At 58.7% G+C, this 11871-nt stretch overlaps 2 protein-coding genes across 2 annotated transcripts in view; both read right to left on the reverse strand.

The window, feature by feature from the left end:
• CNGB1 (cyclic nucleotide gated channel subunit beta 1) overlaps positions 1-7319 on the reverse strand; it is a gene marked incomplete at its 3' end in the record, with an annotated part of 84325 nt that extends 77006 nt beyond the window's left edge. Inside the window, exon 1 of the mRNA XM_032613203.1 lies at positions 7214-7319. The remainder of the gene's footprint in view (positions 1-7213) is intronic.
• ZNF319 (zinc finger protein 319) lies at positions 5754-11516 on the reverse strand. The gene is made up of 2 exons (XM_032613204.1): positions 11226-11516; positions 5754-9201 (listed from the first exon to the last, which is right to left on the reverse strand). The coding sequence occupies exon 2, from the start codon at positions 8948-8950 to the stop codon at positions 7193-7195; it is 1758 nt and encodes a 585-aa protein (XP_032469095.1). The 5' UTR covers positions 8951-9201; positions 11226-11516; the 3' UTR covers positions 5754-7192.
• Between the last annotated feature and the right edge of the window lie 355 nt (positions 11517-11871).

An 11871-nucleotide genomic window follows, 5' to 3' on the forward strand; every position in this document is an offset into this window, starting at 1 on the left:
GCTGATTTTAATTTCTTTTGGGGGTGGTGTTGGAAATCATCACCCTTATACCGAGGTGAGGGAAGGAGTCTGTCTCTGTCCTGAAGTATGGGGCTCTGCTGACAACAGGGCAGGAGACAGGAGCGTGGGGAGGAGGGGATGGGAAGTGGTAAGCAGATCAGAGCCCTTTCCTCCTTGGGGGCCTGTCAAGGAGGTATCCAGCTTCCTGCCATTTCATGCAGGAAGAAGCGCTTTCCTCCAAGCCCAGGGGCAGTCCACCTGGATTGAACCTTGGGAAGCCATTGGTGAAGGCCCCTGAGGTGTGAGAGCCACATTCTTCAGCCCTGAGTGTCCCCTCCAACATGACAGCTCAGAGAGAAATAGATTTGCCCAAGGCTCATAGCAGAGATGCTGGAGTCCTGGCCTGTGTGAGACTGGGGGCAGTCAGGGAGCTCCAGAGAGCGTGCTGAGATCCCAGAGGGAATCAAGTGCCCGTGTGTCTTCGCGTGGCCCTGCTTCCTTGACACTGAATAACTGGACAAGTCCCTCTGGGAATTTGGCCCAGCAGACATTCAAGGCCTCGCCAGACCCCATGCTGGGTGCTGGGACACAGACCAGAAGACTTGTCTGCCTTAGAGGTACTTCTAGTCCAGTAGGAGAGAGGTAAACCCAGCTGATTCAAACCTGAAAGCAGAAGGTGAGAATGTGAGCACACCTAGATCATGTTCCTCAAGCCTAGGAATTTGATTAGGTCCTTCCTCACCAGTTGTACACTGAATCCTAATTTCGTAGATATAAAAATATGTGCCCAAGAATAAAGGAAATACAGAGTAGATGCCCATTAACAAGTCTGATTTAGTATACACTTGCTATTTTTTACGTGCAAAGGCAATGTATCAATATTAAGCACTTGGCAGTACCCAGGAGGTGGGCAGTTTTGGACCCATTTTACAGATGATGAAATGAACTCAGAAAGGCTAAATGACTGGCCCATGGTCACACAGCTGGTGATTGGCAGAGCTGGGAATTGAAGCCAGCCTGCCTGACCCCCTGAGCCTATGGCCACCATACTCTACTGCCTTCTTGCTATGAGAGAGACGCACGCCAAGAGTTGGGGGGAAACCAGTGGGGACATTCGACCTGAGCTTAGAGAGAGGAGAAGATGTTCCACCAGAAAGTTCTCTTGGAGTTACTGGCAGTGGCAGAATCTGCAGGTTGAAAATCCCAAGAGATGGAGAGAAGCCACCCAGCCTGGGCCTCTGTCTCCAGCCTGGAAGTTCCCTCAGCCTCAGGGGGTTCTTTGCTCCTCATAGAGAGATCACAGTAGAAACCCTCTCTGTGGCCATTGCCTTGGGGACAGCCCAGCCCCCATGGCCTCACCTCCAGGACTTCCTGGCCTGATCCCAATCCAGTACCCAGGCCCTGGGCCTCCATGTGCTACCCCTACCCACAACGGCATCACCAGTCTCCTTGCTGTTTCAAACATCCAGGCTCCTGTCTGCCTCCTAACCTTTAGTCAACGCCTTCCTCCCACCTGAAATGCTTTCCCCATCTCTTCCTACCCAAACCTCACCCTTTCTTCCAGGCAGGCCTCTCTCAAATCCTCCGTTCTCCCCAAGTCTTCCCCAAGACTATGAGAACAGGAACCATAGCTGTTTCAGGGGGACTAACTCATAGCCTCTGGCCCACCGTAGGCTCTTAGGAAATACTGCACTCGCCGGCCCCTCTTATCTCTCTAACAGGATCTGGGACTCAGGAATGGGGCCTGGGGCCTCCCAGAACCAACACACAGACGTGGACTAAATGATACAACTACTACAAAGTAATAGTTGTGTTTATTACAAAGTAACATGCAAAACACATACCCTCACCCTGGGGCTGGCAATGGGGAGGATCGGGGATGGAGTAAGGGTCCTAGCTCAGGGAGAACGGGGTGAGGGTCGGGGAGGACTCTCACAGGTAATGTTTTGTACTAAATACCAGCAGCTTTGACATTTCTGACCCTACCTTTTGATACATGAAAACCTCAAAACTCTCTCATCTGAAGTTCTACCTTCATGCTCTGCCGCGCCAGCTCAGTGTCTGGCAAACAGCAGGTGCTCAGTGATGCTTATGGATGAACAAAGGCAGGAATGCAGACCCAGAGTGGGGATGGACACACACGCATAGTGCGGAAGGAGACCCCACGGGCCGCAGCCCACCTCCGCCCCTCCCCTCGACCTCCTTTTCAGGGCCCCGAAGGAGGACTGGGCATTCCTGCCAGAATCTGCAAAAACCAATAGCGGGCCAAGGCTTTTCCTGGAGGCATGACCTTCAAGGAACAAAGAAACCGCCGTCTTGAGGATGGGATGCGGAGCTTATCACAGGCGAGCCCGGCCCAGGCGCAGAGGCTTTGGGCAAATTTCCAAGGCCTGAGCAGTCCATGGTCCTGTCTGGGGCCTGCTCTGGAGGAGGGATGAGGCTGGGTACTGGGAGGTCTGGTGGAGGCTCTCTATGGAGCTGCCTCTGCACAGATGGCAGGACAGAAAACGGGAGGCTCCAGTCCCTCAAGGAGCTGAGAGCAGGCCCGAGGGCTGGCTGCCCCCTCTGCCTGCTGGTGAAGAGCTTTCCTGCTTCCATGGCCAGCCCTGGTGCCAGCACCAGTCCCGGCCATTGTTCCCGGCTTCCTGGCCCGCAAAGAGTGGGCTGGAGCCAGAGCCCCGGGCTTCAGTGGCTGAAGCTGGAGGTCTGTGGGCTCAGAGCCCAGGCGGTTCCACCCCGCCGCCTATCCCCCCACCTAGCCAGACCCCACAATGCCAGGCCTCTCTCTTCACTAAGTGTACGGCTTTGGGAAGCCCCTGGACTTCTCAAGGATCAGCACAAAACACTTCCTCAGGTCTGCCCTGCCCATCTCATGGAGATGGTATGAGGCTCAGACCAGCTGGTGGATGGGAAAGGTCTTGTGTGTAGCAGGGTGGGCGTGAGAGAGCCCTGACGCTCAGGTAGGAGAGCTAGGCTGGCTCCCTTCTGCCCCTGACCTCCCAGTGCTCTGCTTTCCTGAGTGGCCACTATGTGGCAAACACTCCACTCAGGTCATTTCACGGGACCCTCACCCTAAGCCCAGAAGAGAGCATTAATGGCTCCATTTCACACATGAGGAAAATGAGGCCCAAAGAGGTCCAAAAACCTTCCCAAAGCTTTGGTGCTGATGAGTGGCAGAGGCGGGACTCCAGCCAGGCCTGACTGTTGTGCTCTTAACTATGACGGCACAGTGCTGCCACAGTGGTTCACGAGCACAGCCTCCACCCCTGGAGAGCAGGGTCCTCTCCCACTGCCCCCCTGGGAGGCCGAGCACAGAGCCAGCCACACAGTGGGAGTCTGACAGAGCCGTCAAGATGATGGGCTCCCTAGGGAAGTTGTCTTTGGTGGCCCAGCTTGCTCTGGCAATGACTTCGAGGACCCAGGAAAAGGGACCCCCACCCCACCCAGCAGTGCCTCTTTCCCCAGGAAGGGGAAATTATTAACTCCAGAGTGTGAATTTATGTCAGCCTCTCGCTCTCGCTCCTCTGGCCCTCGTCCACATGTCCCCCCTCACCCCAAGGTACCACGCTCTTCCCATCCTGTCAGTGGTTGGGGCAAAGGGGATGATTACCCGGAGATTAAAGATGATAGTGCTAGTTTGTAGCCCTAGCCACAGCACCTGAAGTTCCCCCATGAAAATTCTATGCTCTAAGATAAGAGATGGAGCCTCACATCAGCTATGGGACACAGGAAGCGGTGGGGCTCCTGGGCAGGTAGGTGCGAGAGGTACCTATGTGTGTGGCCAGGTACAGTGTGTGGCTGCTTAAGCCAGTTTGCGCTGCTTCTGTCACTTACAATCAAGAGAGACCAGAATGAGACAGGTGGGGAGCAGACTGGAGGCCGAGAGAGGCAGGAAGGGGAATAGGGGCCACGGGTTGATCCGGTTACCTTCCCAGAATCAGAGCGACAGGTCTCTAAGGACCCTTAGAGATTAGAGGTCAAGACCTCTGCTTCAGATGGAATCAAGGCCCCAAGAGGAACAGAGCCTGCCTGTGATCACTTGTTATCAAAGGTCTAAGACCTGAGCCTGAACACGCAGGCCCCCAGGCCAGGGCTCCATTCATGGCCCTGGTTTTGGCCCAGGTGGGAGCCCCACTGCTTTGTGAGGGGAGGCAAGGTGGGGACAAAGGAAGAAAAAGTCATTGCACCCTCCATGTGGGCCCATCCAGGGCTCCTCTGGCCCCTGGCACACGCAGAACACCATCTGTTCAGGAACAGCAACCTGAAGCTATAAAGCACCCAACACGTGCCAGTGCTTTCCAGGAGTCTGCGAGGTGGGTGGGTTTTGCCTAAGGTCACTGAACTAGAAAGGAAGCCAGGATTCAAGCTGGGCATAGGGACAAGGGGCCCTGGGCGTCCTCGCTGAGAGGTGGACGCTTGCACACGGCTTCTCAAGGGCAGAGTCCTCCTATGGCCACACATGGAGGGAGTAAGAGGACCATGGGGTCCTGGTCACATCCAGGGTCCCCCCTGGCCTCTCCACTAAGACTTCTGCAGCCAGTTTTGAGCTCTCTGCGGTGTGGGTAGCTCCTTTTCCTCTTTCTACCCTCACCTCCACCCCTACCTTCAGGGCAGGGGTCCCTCCTGACCACCCTCCACTGGCTCTCAGACCTGGGGGGAGTTGCTTCTACCTTCCTCTCCCCACCTCCACCCTTGCCTTTGAGAAACAGAAGGAGCCTGAGTTGCAGTTGGCCCACTGCGGGACAGGATAGGGGACAGAAGAGGGGTGCAGGAAGGCTGAGATGCAGGTGGCCGGGCTGGACATGCAGATGGATCACCGTGCGACAGGGTGAGCGGGAGTGGGGTGAGAGCATGTGATCCTCGGGGGCGGCGCCTGTAGGCTGCTCCAGGCAGACCCTGATTTTCCACTGGGGCTAAGCAAGCTCTCCTGCTTACCAGGCCCAGTGCCCAGCTTCTGACCATCCATGAGTTGCCGGTCCCTCACAGATCAGCTCCCTTTACAGGGGCTGCAGTTAAACCCCAAGGATGTCAAGAGGTCACAGCCCAAGGATCCCAAGTGTCCTGCAGTTGGTACCGTCAGCATCGTCACAGCTTCCCCACCAGGGCCGCCGTATGCGATTCCACTTAATTCTCACAAGAACCAAGCAAGGCAAGGGTTAACCTCCCCATTTTATAGATGAGGCAACTGAGTCCCAAAGAGGTTAAGTGACTTGCCCAAAGTCACACAAACAGAATGTTCAAAACATTCGAACCCAGCCTTATGTCCCAACCCCAAGCCTGCCACCCTGGACTGCACACCTCACTCCCTCTCCACGTCCCAACATTCCCCTCTGAAGAATGACCAGAACAAACTGTGCTTTGGTCTGTGAAGGTCAATGTCTTTACTTCTAAAGCATACATTGGACTCACTATATATTAACATCAAAAGGGCTATCTAAAATGGAGTCATTCTTTTTAAAAATCCAAATTCTCACATTTTTATATAAGATCCAAAATGACATGAAATTAAACTATACAATGTTATGAACAGTATAACAACTGCTTTTAGAAAGCAAAATGAAAGAAAAACATTAGCAGTTGGGACTGTTGTCAGCCTGGGTTCCACGTCTTTTGAGGCATTGTGACTAAAGCCAGCACCGAGGGGAAGGACCAGCCCCTCTCTGCAGGCACAGGAAGGGAACCTAGGCAGAGGAGGGGGATGAGGGCTTTTCAGACTTCTGAAGGTGAGAGTGGGACAAGACAGGTCTCCCTGCTCCTCTGGGATCTTGGGGTGGGCACTGATTAAAGTCTCCTTCTAAGACCCAGGGAAGGGGGCTGGGAGAGGGTGGGGCAGAGCTGGGTTCAAAAGAATCATTTTGATAGTAAAGGTCTTCTGGCCTTCCCGAGGACAGTCCCGGCCATCAAGCAATACCAATCGACTCCATCTACCTACCGGTTTCCTTAACAACCCTCTTCCCCTGCCCACTCCTTATCCTGAACACCCTCGGCTCCATGAGCCCAGTGGGCAGCCAGAGACCTAGGAGGGCCCGAAGGAGAACACTATGGCCTTGGAAGTAGCTGGATGTTGTCCAAAGCATCTTGGTAGAGCAAGACCCCTGAAGTACAGGCCAGCAACCAGACTGATGGGGGAGGGTGCGCATGGGCTGGGAGGACACTGTGAGGTCAGAGGCGTTCCCATGGTCCTTTCACCTCCCCTACCCTGGGTACCCAGGCATGGTCTTGGCCCTGAAGCAGGGCTGGGGCGAGCTGATTAGGGCCACGCCCTTGAGGCTTTGGTTCACACAATTCAAAGGGGTGACACTTGTTCCCATCCGCTGGGAAGATCACGGGCTTGGCCCTGCTTCCTCCCAGGCACCAGGTGATCTAACAATCCCCTCTTTCACATCAGTAGTTCTGTAGGGCTGAGAGCACATTCCCCACCAGTGCTTGGAACCATGCCGCAAAGGTGGGAGGGGCACTTCCAAAACAGTGGGATTAGCCCTGGGTGCAAAGGCTGCCTTTCCTCCTTTCCCTGTGGACAGCACTGTCCCTGGCTGAGTGAGTCACAGGAGAACTTCTCTGCCTCCTCCCTTCTGGCTGGGCCAATTGTTCTCCAAGCAGACTGAGCCCACAGGTGTGTAGCACGCCTGTATGTCTCGCCTGCCAGAAACCTGGAGGATGCATCGCCCCTGGCTGAAGCTGACGGAGAGGCCGGTGGCTCACAGTTTGCCCTCCTGGTTCCAGGACTACACCACGGAGCTGGCCTTCTCCCTCAAACAGCAACCTGAAGGGGGATGCCCTACACCCAGCTTACCTCTGGAGTCCAGCCCTTCTCCCAGGCCCTACCGTGACCCTCCTCTTTCCTAACCTATCTGATTTCTAATTAGGCTGAAAGGTCTGGGAAGGTTGGGCTAGCACCACCCCCTCGTTGGGGTGGAGAGAGGCCATTTGACTTCCAGCCTGGTTCCAGGCCCCCAGAGACAAGGGAGGCTGAGGTCTCTCAAGAAAGCGAATCCTGTAATGGGAAAGAGGTCTGTGGGGTCAGGACCAGCCACAGCAATCTGCCGCCCCCGCTCCTCCCCCCAGGCCTGTACCAGGAGTGCCAGGGACCCACACCCTCCACCTGCCCAGGGCCTCCCTCAGAACACCGAGCCGGGTGCAGTGGTGGGCGCGAGGAGGCCGGGCCGGGCCTGGTGGGGGCCGCGGCGGGGACTCAGGGCAGGCAGGCGGCTACCTGGTAGGCGCCCTCGGCCGCGGCGGCGGCGGCGCTGTGCTGCGCGCTGTGCTCCTGCAGCAGGGCCACGTCCAGGAAGCGCTCGCCACACCACACGCACTTGAACTGCTGCTCCCGGGCGTGCACGCCCTGGTGCTTGTTGAGGTGCTCTCGCTGCTTGAAGGCCTTGTCGCAGTTGGGGCACTTGTAGGGTTTCTCACCCGTGTGCACCCTCCGGTGCCGCTGCAGGTCGGAGGCGTACTTGAAGCGCTTCTCACAGTCCGGGCACTTGAGCGGCTTCTCGCGGGCCGGGTCGCAGCGGTGCTGCACGAACTCGGAGGACGAGAAGAAGCGGCGCTCACACAGGGTGCAGCGCAGAGGCTTCTCGGCGGCCGAGCAGTGCGCCAGCTGGTGCTTCTGCAGAGCCGACGCCCGCTTGTAGGCCTTGTTGCACACCGGGCACTTGAAGGGCCGCTCGGCCGCGCCCGGCAGGCACTTGTGCCGCAGCAGCTCGGCTGACTGGTCGAAGCCCTTCTGGCACACGGGGCACTTGAAGAGGGTCTCGAGGGTGTGCACGTGCTGGTGGTAAAGCAGGTGGCTGGGCTGCCCGAAGCCCTTCTCGCACAGGCCGCACTTGAAGGGCTCCTCGGTCTTGTGCGTGCGCCGGTGCCGCATCAGCGCATACTGCTGCTTGAAGCCCATGGGGCACAGGTCGCACTTGAAGGGCCGCTCGGCGCTGTGCGTGCGCTCGTGCTGCCGCAGGTCCGATGGCCGCTTGAAGGCCTTCTGGCACTCGCCGCAGCGGAAGGGCCGCTCCCCGCTGGGCGTGCACGGGTGCTGCAGCAGCTCGGATGACTCCTTGAAGTGCAGCTCGCACACGTTGCAGCGGAACAGGTGGTGCTCGCCTGAGTGTGCGTACATGTGGCGCACCAGGTGCGAGCGGTGCTTGAAGGTCTTCTCGCAAACCGCGCACTTGTACGGCCGCTCCGAGCTGTGCGTGCGCTTGTGGTGCACCAGGTGGGACGACTGGCTGAAGCTCTTGTCGCACAGCGTGCACTTGTAGGGCTTCTCGCCTGTGTGGATGCGCTCGTGCCGCGAGAGCTCCGACAGGTGCTTGAAGGGCTTCTGGCAGATGGGGCAGCTGTAGGGCTTGTCGGCCTGTTCTGCAGGGGCTACGGCGGGCGGAGGGGGTGCCGGGGGCAGCGAAGGGGCGGCCGTGGCCGCGGGCTCAGCCGCCTCGGCGGGCTTGTAGGTCTTCTCGCAGATGGAACATTTCACGAGGCCCCCAGTGCCGCTGTGCGCGCTGTGGTGCTGCGCCAGCGACGTGAGCAGCGAGAAGCCCATCTTGCAGACGCCACAGACAAAAGGCTTCTGTTCGGCCTGCACGCACTGGTGCTCCAGCAGGTCGGTAGCCTGGTGGAAGATCTTGAGACACTGCGTGCACTGGAACGAGCGGTCGTGGCCCGCCAGGCACTGGTGCTCATGCGGGCTGGACAGGTGCGCCAGGTCGTGACCGCACACGCCGCACTTGGGGCCTGGCTCGCCTGCTGGCTGCAGGGGCGCATGCTGCGGGGGCTGCAGGCCCGGGTCAGGCTGCAGAAGGATGCCATAGACGGCACAGCCCAGGGGGTTCTCAGCTGTGCCTGGGGTCAGTGTGTGCTCGGCCAGGGCCGGCGGTGGTTCTGCGTGGTGTTGAGGCTGCGGCGGCTGCGGCTGCTGCGGCTGCGTCTGTGGTGGCTGCTGCCAGCTTTCCGACATGCTTGGGAAGATGAAACAGGGTTTGGAGAGTAATGGCTTCAGTTTCCCCGCTTAAGTTGACCCACACCAGAGAGAGAAGCTGCCCAGGATCAGGTATGGATGAGGACCTCAGACAAGGCACAGAGAGGGGCTAGTCAGGCGGCCCAAGTCATTAACCAAGACAGACTACAAGGCTCTGCCTACAGGACGGGGGTCTTCGAGGCAGGGTGCCAGCAATGGCGGGGAAGCTCTGCCTTCCCTGATGATTGGTTCTGTAGAGAAGAAAGAAATCGTGAGCTTGAGGCAGGGACATGCAGCTGCTCCCGGGGCCTCTCCCTGATCTGCCTGCACTCGCCACATTGACATAAACCACATCAGGGAAGCAAGAGGGGCTCAGGGCTGGGAGATCTGCTCCCTTCACATGCTACCAAAGAAGTCTGCTGGCGGCTCAGCTCCTCTGGCAAAGGGGATGGTGGCTGTCTCCATGCCCAGCCCCCATTCAGTTCCCCATCCCTGGGCCAGGCATCCCAACCTCCCAGTTCACTGTCATCCCTCTTCAATTAGCTGTCTCATGGGTGACAGTCTGGGGTGATCTGTCCACAATACAGAGAACTCACAAGTTCTGCTCTTGCTCCAAAGAAAGAAGGAGGTGACCAGATAGGGCCCTGGCATCCAAAACAAGAATCTTAGTAACATAACTTTATATTTTGCAAAACACTTCTTACTTGGAAGCCCAGTACCTAAGATAGATAAAAGCAGAAAGGCTCTGGTTGAGGCCTCCCTGTAGGCCTGCCAGCTTCTCTCCTGTTGCTGAATCTCAACCCAGGACACAACTGCTCATAAGAACAGACTGTGGGTCTAAGAGGCCAGGCCTCCCAGACCTGAGGGCCCCACAGCAAACGGCCTCAGTCAGTCAATATCTAAAACAACTGCATGAAACTGAGGACCATCTCAGAAACCTTCTCCCATCAGGGGCTGGCCCATACCCCTCTCAACTACCCCCCAGGCCCTCCCCCCGACCATGTGTCTGTTCTCTCTTCACATAAGTGGGATGGCTTTGCAGGGACCTGAGCCAGTGCATGATGGGGGTTAGATGGCGGGTCCACAGACCCACGCAGCCTAGATGTCTACATAGCAGAAGTTCCCTAGTCTAGTCATCTCCCAGAGCACCAAAACAAGTCCTAAATCCTCTTCATCTGACAGTGTCAAGGCCTGTAGGAAAATGTAAGCGATTTCGAGTTTGCCCCTGCAAGGTGGGAAGTGGCATGCTAACCACAGAGCGTTCGTCCCTATCACCCGGAGAGAACCCTGTTCCCTTGCTCCAAGTCTGTAACATTTTGGATAATCAGTGGAAGGTAAAGACCACCCAGCTCAGGCAAATCTCTAACTCACCACTTTGTGGCAGCATAAGGTAATGACAGCGAGAGGGAAGAACTTTTAGAATCAGACACAACCCACTTTCAGGTTCCCAGCTCTTCTGCCTCTAACATTGAAAAGTTTCTAAGTTTTCTCCCGATGAAAAGAGAAGGAAGGGGATGCCTTTACTGGCCAGCCTGGCCTCTAACTGCCAAAGAAACGTAAGAGTCAGGCTAAAAGCTGTCAACCTCAGCATCTTTCTAGGAAGAGAGAAGTAAAGAAGCCGCTGCTCTGGGTGGAGGCAGCAGGTTGCGTGAGTGAGCAGGTACTGAAGCCTCCCCAGGAAAGAGGGAAGCAGAACTACTCTGAGCGAGGTCTAGGTCAGGCTGCGCCAACCCAACTGTTTTTGGTTTTTTTTTTTTCCGGCATTAATGGCTGCCACACAGGGTCCACGGTCCTAGGCCCCCAGCTCAGCTGCCCACCCTGGCCCCCCTCCAGGAAGGTACGGCCAGAGGCCTCTATGATCCACTCAGCAAAGAGGATGAGAGACTAGGGTGAGGGCAGCAAGCGGAGGCCCCCACCTGAGCCCCACCCCAGCCCTTCCTCTTCCCTGGGAAACCGAATGAAAGCCGATCACCTCCCTGCCGGCAATGCCCGCCGGCCCAGCTGGGCTGCCTCCTGTCAGCCCTCGCCAGGAATGGACAGGCCGCTGCGGCCCGAGGGCCGGCCCCGCGGGCGACTGGGCCCGAAAAAGGCCCCAGGGCTGCAGGCTTGGCCCGGGAGACAGCTGCGCGTCGAGGTCGGCCTGGGCCGCCCAGGAGCTCAGGAGGCCGCCGGGTCGGGCTGGAGGGAGTGGAGGGGCGGCCGGGCCGGCTGGGGAAGGGGTGCGGCGGGCGCGGGAGGGGCGCCCAGCCGCGGCCCCGGGCGCCCAGCCGCTCACCTGCTCCAGGCCGCCCGCGGGGTCAGGCTCAGGGCGAGTGGCGACCAGCTGCTCTCTCAGCCGCCCCTTTATTCCGACTCCATCCGCGGCAGCGCGGCCTACGCGCTCTGCCAATCCCCGGCCTCGCGTAGCGGCGGCGTCCGGCTCGGGGGCGGGAACGGGCTAGCGGCGGCCGGAACCGAGGAAGCGACGTGCGCGGCCGGGATAGCGGGGCCGGGGCGGAGGAGCGCTGGGAGGGCGGGCGGACGGACCGATGGCCTTGCAGAGACCGGCGGACAGGCGGGCGGCGCGGGGGCCAGGGAGGCGGGGCCGGGGGGAGGAGCGGCAGCCTGGGTGGCGGCGGCAGCGGGAGGAGCGGGCGGCGTGGAGCGAGGCCGCCCCCTGCCGGGGACCCCGCGGCCGGGCCGAGTCGGACAGCCGCGCGCGCCGGGCCGGCTCTCCAGTCGCCCGGCCGGCACGCCTCAGCTGGCCCAGGGAGGGCGCTCTGTTTCCGACCACCCTACTCGGCCTTAAGGGTGGGAGCTCCCAGGACCCAGCCCCCTGTCCGACCCCTGAACCTGAGAGGAGGGGCCTCCTAGACTCAGAACTTCTGGAACTGCCCCGCCTCTGACTGTTCAGCTCGCTCTTAGGGGAGGGGACCCCGGAG

Source organism: Phocoena sinus, chromosome 19 (genome assembly GCF_008692025.1).
Source record: "Phocoena sinus isolate mPhoSin1 chromosome 19, mPhoSin1.pri, whole genome shotgun sequence".
Taxonomy (NCBI): Eukaryota; Metazoa; Chordata; class Mammalia; order Artiodactyla; family Phocoenidae; genus Phocoena; species Phocoena sinus.